Genomic DNA, 14,991 nt, shown 5'->3' on the forward strand with positions numbered 1-14,991 from the left:
TAAAGTTTCATGACCAACATAATAGGTGGAGAATACCTTATAGCCTGTATTTATCTTCCACATTATTTTCAGAATATGTAAAGTTTTGTTATTTTCCACTTTAGGCAGGGTAAGCCAAACATTTCACATTTCTAACAAAAAGCAATCAAATGTGCTTGTAAGCACTGAAGAGTAAAGATTGCTTTAATTTATCAGAGGAAAGTAAAATTAAATATTGCAATGTATAAAGTATTGGTTGTGTAGTTAATTCACCAATTCTAGACAATGGAAGATAACTCCAATTTCTAAAGACGACTTTAACAATGACATCATTGAGATTTCTAGAACTGATATTAGATTCCTGCACCTTGCAAAAAGTATGTCATTTTCTAGACAAGTATTCATTTTTTTTACATAAATAAGGCCGGTAGTTTTCTCGTTTGAATTGTTTTACATTGTCTTATCGGGCCTTTTATAGCTGACTATGCGATATGGGCTTTGCTCATTGTTGAAGGCCGTACGGTGACCTATAGTTGTTAATGTCTGTGTCTTTTGTGGATAGTTGTCTCATTGGCAATCATACCACATCTTCTTTTTATATAACATCATTTTGTGGCATTGATATATAAGCATATATTTCATTGATAAATTTCTGGAAATATTCAGATAGAATGTATAGAATATTTTCATCAAGCACGATATTTGAGAGTACCTTAGCCGTATTTGGCACAACTTTTTGGAATTTTGGATCCTCAACGCTCTTCAACTTTGTACTTGTTTGGCTTTATAAATGTTTTGATATGAGGGACACCGATGAGTCTAATGTAGACGAAACGCGCGTCTGGAGTACTAAATTATAATCCTAGTACCTTTGATGACTATTTGAGTATCTCAAAGGTAGTGATAAACCTTTGAAGATTTAGGTATCAAATCAGCAACATAGAGTTGCCAAAAACTGAAGTTGGTACAATCTACAACTATTACTTTCTGACATTATCAGATTATTGCCTCCCTGTTGGTTATATGTCATTCAGTCTTAACCCAAAAACATAAGCTGGTACAATCTACAACTATTACTTTCTGACATTATTGCCTCACTGTTGGTTATATGTCATGCAAAAAGAAAATAGAAAAAGCGTAAAATTTAAACTTCAAATTATATGTTTGTAAAATGGTGAATGTTTGTGCTCTTTGGTCGAATTGTTGTCTCTTTAACATATTCCCCATTTCCATTCTCAATTCTATTTATTTCTGTTGATAATTGTTTGACTTAAGCATACAAAGGGAGATAACTCTAACTCATTTTTTGTTGAAAAAGTTATTCAATTTTATTTAATAGTATATAAAATGAATATATACAGTATTAAAATCATTCACAGGTTAATAAAAATAAAAACCATCTATACAAAAACAATAAACAACAAAGTCAACAACTATTTTACATAAATAAAAACAATAAAGCTGACAGTGATATAAGTGTTCTAAATATGAGGTTCCTAAGAGGGTACCTAGTCAAAATTACCAAAACTTACATGTATCATGTATATTGTACTATATATCCAAACTATATGATTAAAAAAGCAATAAAATGTTTGTTATAGTAATAACAAATTGAAGGACAATAAATTTTGGTTAATTACGTACAAGAAGGTATCAATACCCTTTACCATTAGGCGTCAAACAGTAATTTTTCGGCAAGCAGTAGCATCAAATTAGTTGTAATTTTAACGTGATTCCTCAAATTTCCTTCTCCTGATTGAGGCGAGGTCTTAAATAAAGATCTTTACTATTACTTTTAGAAAAATATTCACATAATTTGTCAAAAATCAGTCTATTTTTTATGGTCTTACAGAAAGTGTAGTTTATCGTCATGTACCAAAAATTACTGTTAACGTCAAGCTTTTTAACCATTATTCGATATGAAGGTACACCATTGCGACCCTCGTATAAGGAATTGGATGAAATATTTCTTACAAGTATCGGCCTTGAAATGGTATGAGAAATCTGGCATCACCCTCTTCACCAATATGTTAGCACACCTTACTGTACTCTTGCTTTCAAAGTGTACCCCAGAATGACTAGGTTTTAATGCTGAAATATTTTTTCAATAGAGAATGTGGAAAATAATCAAATTATTTTGAGTATCAAATTATTTTGAGTCAAATTACAGAAAAACATAAGTCTGTGTGGTTTTTTTTTAATAGGTATTTGAAAAACTGGCATATTCTTATATGAAAAAAGAAAATCTTTGAATTTTTATATGCTCTGACTTTTTAAACTACGAATGAAATAATTAGTATGCAAACATTTGGAAAAATGAATGAAAAACAAAGGTTGCAAAGGGGTTCAAAACAACAAACACAACCCCTTTCCCTTTAACAACATTTTCTGTAATAGTTAACAACTCTTTCATAATCATTACAATTTGGTGGCAGGTCTAGCAACTCCTTTTTAAATTTTATTTTCAAAAAAAAAAAATCCTATTACTAATTTGCTGTCATAAATTTTAAATTACTTTTGATATATAACAAATACAGATATCTTTATAATAAAGTGGATGGTACTCAAACTGTTGATGTATCATTGTCAATATAAAAACAAATTTCATTGATATAAAATGGTGTAAACAGATCTTTTTTCCTCTTTTAAAAAATTGAAAATATCATTTAGGCAGTTAATATGTGTAACACACACACACACATACAAATAAAAGTATTTCCCTCTGTGTCTGTAGAAGTTTGTAATATCAATAAATAATATATTGCACTATTGTATCTAATCCACACTTAGTTTCTTTCCAGATTCTTTAGTTTTCTGTCTAACAAGGTGAATATGTTAATATTTACTTTTCTAGTGGTTCTTTTTAAACCAATTTCTCTCTGCTTATTCATAAATCACTCAAAATCACTAGAAATCACCCTGTTTCACTCAACACCACAGCTAGTGATTTATAACACGTGTGTATTCAAAATACTTTAATAGTTTTATTTTAGGACAAAAGTCCTACAATACTGGACTTTAAAGGAAAATTGTAATTATACCCTTTTATTTTAAAATATATATATATGATAATATGGATTTGGACATCAAACAGGCAGTATTTGTGACATAATTACAATTTTAATATACAAAAGTAGTGATCTGTACATCTAAAATAATGAAAAACATTTCCTTAAAATTACCCTTCTCATATACTTGTATAAATGCTAAAAACTCAAGAGGAAAAATTTTGGTACATGTGAGACGATAATAATGTTACAATCTTTTAAAGACCAAACAGCCTATTCATTTCTACCAGTGATTTTTCCTTAAAATTTTGTGTGAAGGTATTTCACGATTTGAGGAACAAAATATGATGAAAAAAATCGGGGGTCACCGACTTAGTTTTGTCGCTATAGCAACCTCAGTTTCGTGTTTTCCCGAATATTAACATAATATGTGCTTGTTATATAAACTCTCCAAAAAATACTTTATATCAAGCCTACAAGCATAATTCTTGTTTCACGTTAAACAGTAGATTTGTATCTATCAAATACAGGTTCAAGAGTTTTAGACTCGTATTGTTTTGATCTTTAAAAATATGATTTATTTCATTCCCGCCAAAAATAAAACGTAAAAATGAAAAACGTTTCCAGTATTAAAAAATATCTACCAGTGATTTCTTCATAATAATTTCAAGAAGGAAAGTGCCATGTGTACTCTTCAAAATAAAGCAATAAAAAGCGTATGTCACCGACCTTTCAAAAAAGTTATAAGTAATTTTCATGTTTTTTTCTCGTTCATTTTGAAGAAAAGAGTTGTCTTTCTTCAGAACATTGCATCTGACGTCATAGTACAAACTTTCCTTGCTGGCGCACTATTTAAAAAAAAAATTGCAATTAATTGGACGTTTGAAACCTACATTTAAATTTCCAAGAATGACAACTATATTCACCTACTTTATTATCCGGTAATACAAGAGATTAAATGCATGTGTCAGTATCAGATCTTACGATGTTGCCGCACAATATTAACCTTCAGAAACACCATCCGTCGGAATGGAAAATTGTTTAAGATAACCTTTCACGCCGCTTTTGTTAGGAAAGTATGTCTTTGTCCTCTGTCCCACATAAGCAAAATGATTGAAAATAAAAAAAGAAATGAAAGATGGCACTGGTTAACTTACAGAGTATTTGACTATACCAGACTAGATGTGCTTGTTTCTTTTTCGCGTCAATTTCAGAAGATTGCTGTAACGAACTCATTCGGTACTGTTGAAAGACGGACATACAAAAGCATGGACGGAGTTCTTTATACCATTATTTTTGCCGACCTAGGACGAACGTTTAGAAATTATTGCATCGAGTTTGTGAATTTATTATTTTAGAATAATTAAGATATTAGGAAATAAAAATTATAGGTATAATATATGAATGAAATTTTTGATTCCAAAACGTTATACATCTATCTTAAAATACAATCCTTTTATTACTACCTCATGTATTTTCAATAAACGAGACAGTAAATATAAATTACAAAAAGTTTTTGATTCAAAAATTAATTTAGAAATAATTTTCCGTTGAAAACTACAAAGTAAGATTTCTCCAACAGGATAAAATATAATAAATCTGAATTGCTCATTTTGGAAATTAAATCAAAGAAAAGGTTGTTGCCGGCATTGAAAATCGAAATTTGTTTTCAATCTTTCCGGTCACAGTTGTAGCTAAATGAAAGGGAGCGATTCTATTTAAGATATTATTCTTGGAGCAATTGTTTTTGTCATAAGTTAAACTTACAACAATTTAGTTTTAAACACCGAAAATTTTGATTTTAATTCACATTCACATTCGCTGAGTATTAGTTTTATTAATACTTTTTGCCTTACAGCTAAATTCCTAGTGCATGTAGGGTGAAACTTTGGTTGGCTTCCTTAATAAATGTTTACTCAAGCTCTGTTATTAAGATTGACATCTTTATATATAGGTATGTAAACCTGTATACATGCTATTTAATTGAATTGGACGTTATCAAAATATAATTATACAGAATATACAAACAAAGCAAGCAGGCAAACCAAAGTGTTGATCTACATACATTAGAAAATTAGCTGTAAGCTTCAGTGAGATTAGACAATATGTTTATCATTTCTCCTTAAGACAATTTGAAATGAAACAAATGACAAACAAAAATGACCCTTTGTTGTCATTTTATTTTATTTTTACTATAAGATTTTGTCAAATAAGCAGTATAAATAAATTTTAACTTCATTGCAAGATCGGATATTATTTTACGAGAATCATCCAGACATCAGTTACATGCACATGTTACCAGTATGTCAAAACTTTTAGGAATATTTGATTATGGGCCTAACCTTGTGAATACTCATTTTTTTTAATTTTTGAAAAATTGACACTAAAATTAGAAGGATCATTGCATAAGGAACATGTTTACTAAGTTTTAAGTTGATATGACTTCAACTTCGTCAAAAACTACCTTGACCAAAAACTGCAACCAAAAACTTTAACATGAAGCGGGACAGACGGACGGACGAACGAACGGACGCACAGACCAGAAAACATAATGCCCATAAATCGGGCAAAAAAAACCCTTTCACCTTACCTGTACACAATCGGCGCAAACCAAAGACAAAATCTACGCAAGTGAGGAAGAAAAAAAATGAAATGCAGATCGACGCAAATATAAGACAAAATCTACGCATGTGAACGAATAAAAAAAAAGTTAATGCAGAACGGCGCAAATGCAAAAAGTCGAGATCAAAATTTATATTTTATTATTTTTATTAGAACGAAGGTTAAATATAGTGTAGTATCTTATGTGTCCATTTGTGTTAAATCTCCACAGGATGTTAAAGTAGCGCGACGCATAATAGTTCCTCTTTTCTTGGGAGACGTAGCGTACCTACGTAGCGTACACCATGTTAGAATCCGTGAAAAACGCGAAATTGGACGTTATAATTTGACGTTTTTTTCATTGCTAGAAACAACGTCATAGAGCTTTTATGTACCAAGTTGCGTTAGCTGATGCGCATAAACAATAGGCTGTTTGGTCTTTAACTTTATTTTTGAAAATTAATGTTTCCCCAGGCAATACATTGAAAACATTATTTGATGTTTTAAAGAAAAAAATCTATAAGGATCTGATGGACAAATTTTATCTCTGTTTACCTATTTATTTTGTTGTTTTTCTCCAAAATGTAAAAATGGTAGAAATATAAATAAAGAGCAACAACTCCTTTAAAGAGTTGACTGACAACTTGGGTTTGTGTGTCAATAGTAATTGTTAAAAATAAGTGAAATTAGCAAATGTGTTATGGTTTAAAAACCTATACAATTTTTTTATACTATTTTTTTCTTAAGGATTACAGAAAGTATAAGATGGGGGTCTACCAAACATTAGAATAAATAAATTAATTAAATAACTCTTGTGATCAACTACTAACTAATATAAAGATAGAATAAGCTACTGGTATCAAGGAGGGACTTTATGGTACATTTAATTTTGATCACATCTACTTTATTCCAAAGAACCTATAATTTCAACAATATCAACTGGTAAGCTGTAGATCACAGACGAGAGACAAATGATCAGACGGAAACACCAATGATGGAAGCTTATTCTCCCCTAGATCTTCTCCTGTCGGAATTTCCAGGATACCTTTTGGATGGAAATGTTTGGAGTGCCAAATATAGTCAATTGTCTTGCAGGATTCTTCACGTCCGCCCGGACTTCTCCTCGATCCACGGAATTTCCATGTGGTGTAATCTGGCTCTGATTTCGTTTTGGAAAGATATGTATATGAACTTTGCAGACCTAACACAGAAGCTTTGAAAGCTGCATAAACTTTCTCTTTGGGATCAGCATTGAAATCGCCACACACTATAACTGGACCACTTTCAACCATATTTTCTAAGTAGCGAAGTAAATAAGATCCCTGACTAAAACGAAGCTCTTCAAACCCTGACTTCGCCTTAAGATGAGTGACTGCAACTGTAAAACTTGGAGTATGATCATTTCCAATGATACCAAATGTACAAATAACACAGACTTGATTTGTTTCAAAACCATCATCTTCTAACACGATGCATTTTTGTGAGATCAGTTTTACTTTATCAGTGGCATAAAAAATAGCGCATCCATCAGGGCCAGTGTGATGTCTAAAGTCTAAACACGGAGAATCAGGTTTGGGAAAGAAAATACCATCGTAACCTACTTTGCCGAGATTTTCTTTGACGAATTCAAATTTATCCACTTCCTGTAGACACAGTATTTGTGGGCTGTATTGTAAAAGTTCTTCAATAACTCGTAAATTTCTGGTTTCCCAATGTAAAGCTTCTTTAGGACACAGAATAAAATTATCACTTCCATGACAAAGAGCTGAAAAGAAAAAAACAATAAACTTTGAAATCAAAAGGAATGAGGGTTTGGATTTATGGAATAGAGAATAAAAGGCAAAAAGATACAGAAATAAAGGACCAAACAAAATAAATTAGGCCATAAAAAAGAATAGGTTTGTTTGCCCAAACCCTACCTACCCAGAAAAAAGCTACCTTCTCAAATTCTTTTATTGTCCTGATTTGAAATTTTTTTTTTTAATCAGATAGGCATGAAGACTAATAAACACACGATACTTCAATTTCTTTTTTTTGAAAAAAAAAGAAAATGCCTACCTACATACCCACTGTCTCAACCTTTGGGTAGGGTTTGGGCAAACCAAAATATTTTTAATTGTGGCCTTAAAGAATAGACAAAGCTTAGGCCAAAAAATTTAAGTTATAGTAATACAAAAAGAAATGTAAAAAAAAAATTCCTCATTGCCTTTTCAGGGGCAATAACTCTTATAAGTAGACTGATGTTATTGGTCATTGCAATTTAAATGTAATCTTGACTTGATTATTTCAGCTTCTACAATTTCTCTTGTTAGCTATAGCTAATGACTTTAGTTTAAGTCAAATATGCCAAAAGGTAAAAGTCCTTACTCTAAAAATTCACTATATTGAATGTTGACACAATAATTAAAATCATCCCAATTATTTCGCAACAAGGAGGTTCGACTGGATATCATTATCTCTTAATCTAATGCAAAAATTAAAAAAATATTAGGGATGTCAACTCAGTTAAGATTTACTTATTGAATACTCGTTGGATTTACTGAGGGATGCCCGAGTACACACTTAGAAAAACATCTACATAATGAAAACAAAAACATTATACCTATTTCACTTTTACTTATTGTTGGCCATGACATTGTGAAAACTCTCTTAAAATTCTTTCATTTTGATTAATATTTAATTTCCCAGGAGGCGCTCTTAATAAAAGTATTATTTTTAAGCAGTAACCAACATTCTAACAGGACATCTAATAGTATCCTTTTGGTATTCCATATTCAGTACTACTAAGAGATACTCAGTATTCAAGTACTGGTTGACATCCCTAGAAAATATCATAAAATGTATTCCAAAAGATCTTTTGTTTTGAGATGTTTATATTGCCTCTTAACTTATGTAAAGCTTAGCCTTTTCCCTTTTATCAACACAAACCTTGGGCTAAGATGTTCCACTGCATTACTCTAATTACTGGTCCAGCATTCTTGTCATTATCATCACAGATAAAGAATTCCCTCTTCAGTCTTGGAGGTAGTTTTTTCTCCTCTATTTGGGAAATTGTATCCAGGAACAACTTGCTTGATGCCATTTTCTAAAAAAAAAGTGAAAGAAAATATGATGAAAAAAAAAAGTTTTTATTCTATCAATGTCTATGGTTATAATAACATGCATGTTTATAAAATGAAGAATGGAATTGGCGAACGTTTCAAAGAAACAACAAACCGACCAAAGAGTAGAAAACAGCCCAAAACCGCCAATGGGTCTTCAACACAGCGAGTATATCACAATTTTCGAAAGGGATTAAAGCACACAAAATTTCAAACATTCAGGGAAATATATAATCATTTTGGAAGGAGCCCATCCCTCATTATTTCAGATGAAGGAGAGACAGGAGTTGAAGGGGAGGATTTCTCATCAAAGCAAACATAATATTTTTTTCTGCTATATTTGCACATAAACAAGATAAACTAATTCCTTTTCTTCTTCATATAGCTTTTAATTATATTTAATTACTAACTGATGGCTTTTAATATCTTACATTTTACTTAAAATAACAATACTTACAAATAGTAAATGTAAACTGTATATTATTTGAAAGAAATGTACATGTACATTTATCTATCTATCAGTCTAATACACAAATAATGAGATCACAATCTAGTTTAATTCTAGACGATCAAATTAATAATGGTTTCATTTCCTCCTAGCTACTAAGATAACATTTCCTTGTAATTTCTTCCTATTCCTTATAGATATGATAGAAATTGAATTAAAATATGTACCAATTTATAATGACATTTAATTTATTTCCAGGTAAATTTATTTATACATGTAGGTTTATATATCATGTGTATAGGTAATTCATTTCCTGGACCTGCATCTAAAAATAACTTTAAAAAAAACAACACCAGTAAGCAGATTGCATTGGGGAGGATTTAGATATTTTCATCTATCATGTATATAGGTAATTCATTTCCTGGACCTGCAAATCCAAAAATAACTTAAACAAACAATACCAGTAAGCAGATTGCATTGGGGAGGATTTTGATATTTTCATCTGTGTCCATAGATTTAATTAAAAATATTAAATATGCAATAAAAGCTTTAACCCCTTTTTCATTGTTTTTTTTCAAGAATTCATAGCCAAGCAACAAGTCTTTAAAAAAGAAAAGAAAAGATATTTTCTCATCAAAGAATAAGTAAAGAGGATCCGGAATTCCGGATCATTTAAAAGTACTCAGAACTTTCACTAAGGCAGTACATGAGTCCTTAGGACTAATCTGTCTGGACTAATAAGTTTCAAAAGTAAAATGAAATTTTCCATAAGTAATATTTTCAAGGGGCATATCTGTTTTAAAAATAGTTAATCAGTACTGATTTTTAAACTTGTACCAGATATTGCTACATTTTTAATAAAACCTCTCATAAAAATTTGATAAAAATCTGGTAAGAATTGTACCCATCATTTTTGCACATGAGAGCTCTAACAAGACAGAACTGAAAGACAGACTCACTTTATTTCTAACTGGGGACAATGAGAAATGGTAGTTCTATTGCTGTTCTTCATAACAATATCACAGTCATAAATTTGAGGCTTTCAATAACAGAGCAAGACAGATTGTATTAGTATAGTACACCAGTTACAATGTACTTTATCAATTGACAAAGAAGTATATTTTATATTTCAAAGTGTGCATGTATATACATGTATACTGTGTGGGCTTATCTAAAGTAGACATACAATGGTAGAGGAAGGAAGGAATTTTGACAAATTTTTGAATTGTTTTCACCACATTCAATATTATCATGACATAATGAATGTACATAGATAAAATTGAAATGTATCAGTACAATGTATATTAGTAATTAGAAAATAATTTCACTACTTCATTTGTACTTTAAATGCTTTATAAGGTTATGAATTTAATTCAATAATCCTGCTAATCTTAAAACTGCAAAGCATACATACATGCAAAATGTATTCCCCTCTTTGAAGGTCCTAATAAAGTAGTTAGTTTTGAGTCTGACCATTTTTGCAGGGTCGGTCAGGATTGGGGAAACAAACAATATTTAATTTTAGGCATGTGTGATACAATCATAACAACACATCATTGTTTTTCTGCTTTAATATCAATGTAAAAATCATAGCCTTTGAAGGAGGTCAATACGAGGATATATCAACCTCAGATCTCATCTTCAGTAGATATACTTCTTTCAGTTGGATATATAATCTTAGTATCAACCTCACACAAAGGAATATGATATCAATGATCATTTCCAATTTACATTATCAAACAAACAGACAGACCTCCTGCTCATACTAAGGCCTAGCTGGCTAAGTGGTACAAGTAGTTTTCATATCAAAGGTCGTAGGTTCTCTCTCATTGTGCACTTTTGGGAAATTAAAATCTAATAAGATGATGACTGTCCCTCAGTCATACTGGAATCAAGATTAAGTACATGTACTTATGCCATGGAAAATAAATAATTTCTATACTACCCTATGACGATTTAGTCCAAATAATTATGACGTCTTGGAAGGCTATTTTAAATTTTTGCTTTGATGCTTTCCTGCGATGTAAGGCGTCAAAGAAAAAAATATAAAAGCCTTTCAAGACGTCATAATTATTTGGACTAATGACGTCTTGAAAGTACTGAAAGTTTTTGATAGAGCACCTCTCTCCAGTTGCCATTGATGCCATATACATGTACTGGCCCTGCAACGTACATATTCAGATTCAGATTCTAGACCACTATAGCACTATATATTTGGGGCAATTTGTAGAAGATTTAATTATTGTCCAGCCCCCAGGGCCTACTTCGATTCGTCCAACTCGGGTTAACTCTAGTTGAAAGGTCAGTGCTAATGCACATGTGCGCAACCGAATAGAAATCAAAACTCTTCCATCGAGTTGACTATTATAATGGAGGTGAAAAAATTGTTTTTTTTTGCTGAGCATTAAAATAAAAAAATTACATAGTGTTTCACAAAGAAAAGTCCTGATCCTGTTTGCTTTTGAAAAATAGTTTGTTAGTGAGTTAAAAAAAATTGAAAATTGTTCAAAGAAAAAAAATTAATTTCTATTTTATTTCTAACCACAGACAGCTGTTATTAATAAACTCATCATAGATACGAGGGATAAAATTTAATATTAACGCCAGACGCGCGTTTTGTCTACAAAAGGCTCATCAGTGACACTCAAATAAAGTTGAAGTGATTTGCCAAATATACACATGAACAATATTGGCTGATTCCGAAATACATGCAATAATAAATTCCCCTTGTCAGCCTTATTCTTCGGCTGTATTTTGTCAAATACCAGTTTATTTGTATCACTTTTATTTGTTGCAACTACTTGACGCCATCTTGAAACTCGACTAAACCTGCCCCGACCCAGGGTTGATGTCGAGTTAACTCGGGTAGGTTCAAAAGGTCAAACTCAGAGGGTTCGGTTGTCAGTCGAGTAAACTCGATAGACTCTACTAACCTGAAGTGGACGAATCGAAGTAGGCCCAGTTGTGATATCAAATGTGAAAGGTACATTGTACACATGTACATTTACATGTATATACAACGTATTAATGCTGCTGGTTCTTTTCAGTGATTGTATTTCGTAGGTTTTAGATGTCACAATTTGTAATGTATTCAAACTAATGTGGGGTGTAAACATCACACAGGATTGATGATTTTTTGTAAGTGTGACAGGTGAATGTCAAATTATTGTGCCGTGAAAACGGGAAATGAAGTCTAGCGGGACACGGGAAATTATAAAAAAAAAAAATTAGAATTGCTTACGTACATAGTGTAAGCGGGATACAGGAATCTGACAAAACAGTAAGCAGGATCTGGGATCCAAACCCCCAATGAGACCCCCTTATATTAAAGTTAATAATTTTTAAGATTTAAAAATTATAATATACATGTACATAAACAAAATCATTTTAGTCTGTGGTTTTAATTTTGCCAAAATCAGTATCAAAACAGTAATTCATATACGGACTTCGTACTTCTTGGTAACACCTTCCTCAACGTATTAATTATAATATTAAGCCTTTTAAAAAAGTTATATAAAAAAATTTAAAAAGGGGGAAAAAGTGTTAACCATCAATCAGGTTTCCTACAGCAGTCTACATACATGTACATTTCACGTCACCTGGTCACTTTTCAAGTTTATAAAAAAATAAATAAAAGTCAAATGTTTTGTTATTTACAAATATTTAAATAAAGAAATAGAAAATTTACCTATAGCAGGATATTATCCACTTTTGTTTGACCGAGAAAAAATCTAACCGGAAGAGTTAAAGTTGCACTAAAACTTCACAATTGAGATAAATGACGGGATAGATAAGACACATTTTCGGAAATAGAAAAAAAAATGCACCATTAAAATATGTACACTCGTGAGATCCTCTTGTATACAAGTAAGTTAAAGTGAAGTAAATTAGGACTTAAGACATCATTTCTTTGTACTATAGTGTTTGTTGAGAGCACACATTCCTTAATTGAAAAACGGAACTTAATTGAGAATTTTAAAGAACTCAGTCACAGGCTTCATCACTATGATGTTAAAGTAACTGGATTTGTATAGAGACACCTTGGTTATCTACTAGAGTAACCTATATGTCTCTGAAATAACTAATTGTTGGCTTTGTAAAGTTATTATGAACAGTCTTCACGCTTAACTACAGTCATTTATAAGGCAATGGCTTGTGAAATTTCTTTCGGGCTTGTATTTTTTTTTATCTGCAACCCAACAGAATCCAACTAAAATTAAAAAAAAAAATGAGCTACTGCCTTGTCACAGAACTCCAAACTTAAGCATGAAGGATTTACTAAGTTCCATAACAAACTATAATTGCTTGAATGCTCCTACCCTTTACGTATTTATAAGCATGTAATGCTAATACAACTGATTTTGCTCGCATAACTGACACTACGTTTTCTTTTCATAATTTTTATTACATATAGAAAATTTGTTTGGTTTAACTTTACGGTAGGGGTCTATCCTAGCTGAAATGGTCGTTGGAGAAAAAGAAATAAACTAAAAACTATTTTCAAACTTGCATAAATGTTCACTTGAACTTGAGTGTCACGTGCGAAGTGTATGCGACTGTCATACGAGCGAGAGGTTTAGCTAGCTATAAAACCAGGTTTAATCCAGGATTTTCTACATATCAGAATTTTTTTTCCTCGGCGTTCGGTATATTTTTTTTTTAAATTTACTTTACAAAAGATTCAAGTCTTCTTTTACATAATAAGCTTTGTAGCGAGATAACTTGCGATGTCAATTAACCCTATTTTTCCTTTGAATGTTCTAAAATATTAAATACTGTAGATTCATTTATTTTCGTGGGTTTCGATGTTTGCGGATTGCTGAAAACTTGCATCTTCATGGATATTTGATTTCGTGGTTTTGCCAATTGCTGTAAACAAAAGCCTATTGAAAATATGTAGAACATTTGAATTAGTGACTCACCTGTTCCCACGAAACAAACAAATGATAATTAGTCCAATGATACCTTCTCTTAATATTTTAAGATTCTATCGTCTGCTATCGTTCATTTCATTAAGGTTATTTATTGTATATATTTTATTTATCTTAAGCACACATGGTCTCAAAATATTGGTTAGGGTAGATGAAAAATTATGAATTTAGCATAAATAGGATATACAGATTGAAAACTAAAAAGCTGCATTGTGAGCAAAATTCGTAGTGTGATTACGCCCAAGTAATCGTAGTTGTTTACAATGTATCTCCCACTTGTTTATATATATTACATCATAGAGAAGACAATACCTGACAGGAAAATAATATATCATCCGACATATACTTAGAAAATTAACCTGCTCTCTATAGAGCTTAAGAGACCAAGGCCACAAGACACAAGTCAGACAGTCATAATTATGATCGGTGTAGGAAATTTGCATATCAATAGACATGCAATAAGGTCCGCAAAATTTTATAACGAATACTAGTACTCGAATTTAACCGCATATATATAAAATTGAGAATGGAAATGGGGAATGTGTCAAAGAGACAACAACCCGGCCATAGAAAAAACAACAGCAGAAGGTCACCAACAGGTCTTCAATGTAGCGAGACATTCCCGCACCCGGAGGCGTCATTCAGCTGGCCCCTAAACAAATATATACTAGTTCAGTGATAATAAACGCCATACTAATTTCCGAATTGTACACAAGAAACTAAAATAAAAAAAAAAATAAAAAAAAATACAAGACTAACAAAGGCCAGAGGCTCCTGACTTGGGACAGGCGCAAAAATGCGGCGGGGTTAAACATGTTTATGAGATCTCAACCCTCCCCCCTATACCTCTAGCCAATGTAGAAAAGTAAATGCATAACAATACGCACATTTAAAATTCAATTCAAGAGAAGTCCGAGTCTGAT

General features: G+C 31.5%; 1 protein-coding gene across 3 annotated transcripts; it reads right to left on the reverse strand.

Annotated features, from left to right (window-relative positions):
- Nucleotides 1–1,281: 1,281 nt before the first annotated feature.
- LOC139486068 (nocturnin-like) lies at nt 1,282–12,904 on the reverse strand. Of its 3 annotated transcripts, none has more exons than XR_011655468.1 (4): nt 12,826–12,904; nt 8,517–8,673; nt 6,206–7,353; nt 1,282–3,270 (listed from the first exon to the last, which is right to left on the reverse strand). XR_011655468.1 is itself a non-coding variant. In XM_071270761.1 (3 exons), the coding sequence occupies exons 2-3, from the start codon at nt 8,668–8,670 to the stop codon at nt 6,524–6,526; spliced, it is 984 nt and encodes a 327-aa protein (XP_071126862.1). In that variant the 5' UTR covers nt 8,671–8,673; nt 12,826–12,902; the 3' UTR covers nt 6,034–6,523. The 3 variants fall into 3 exon arrangements, 1 of the variants encoding a protein (XP_071126862.1); XR_011655469.1 differs by lacking the exon at nt 12,826–12,904 and adding an exon at nt 9,147–9,287; XM_071270761.1 differs by lacking the exon at nt 1,282–3,270 and having other exon boundaries at nt 6,034–7,353; nt 12,826–12,902.
- Nucleotides 12,905–14,991: the final 2,087 nt, after the last annotated feature.

The sequence above is a fragment of the Mytilus edulis genome, chromosome 8 (assembly GCF_963676685.1).
Source record: "Mytilus edulis chromosome 8, xbMytEdul2.2, whole genome shotgun sequence".
NCBI lineage: Eukaryota > Metazoa > Mollusca > Bivalvia > Mytilida > Mytilidae > Mytilus > Mytilus edulis.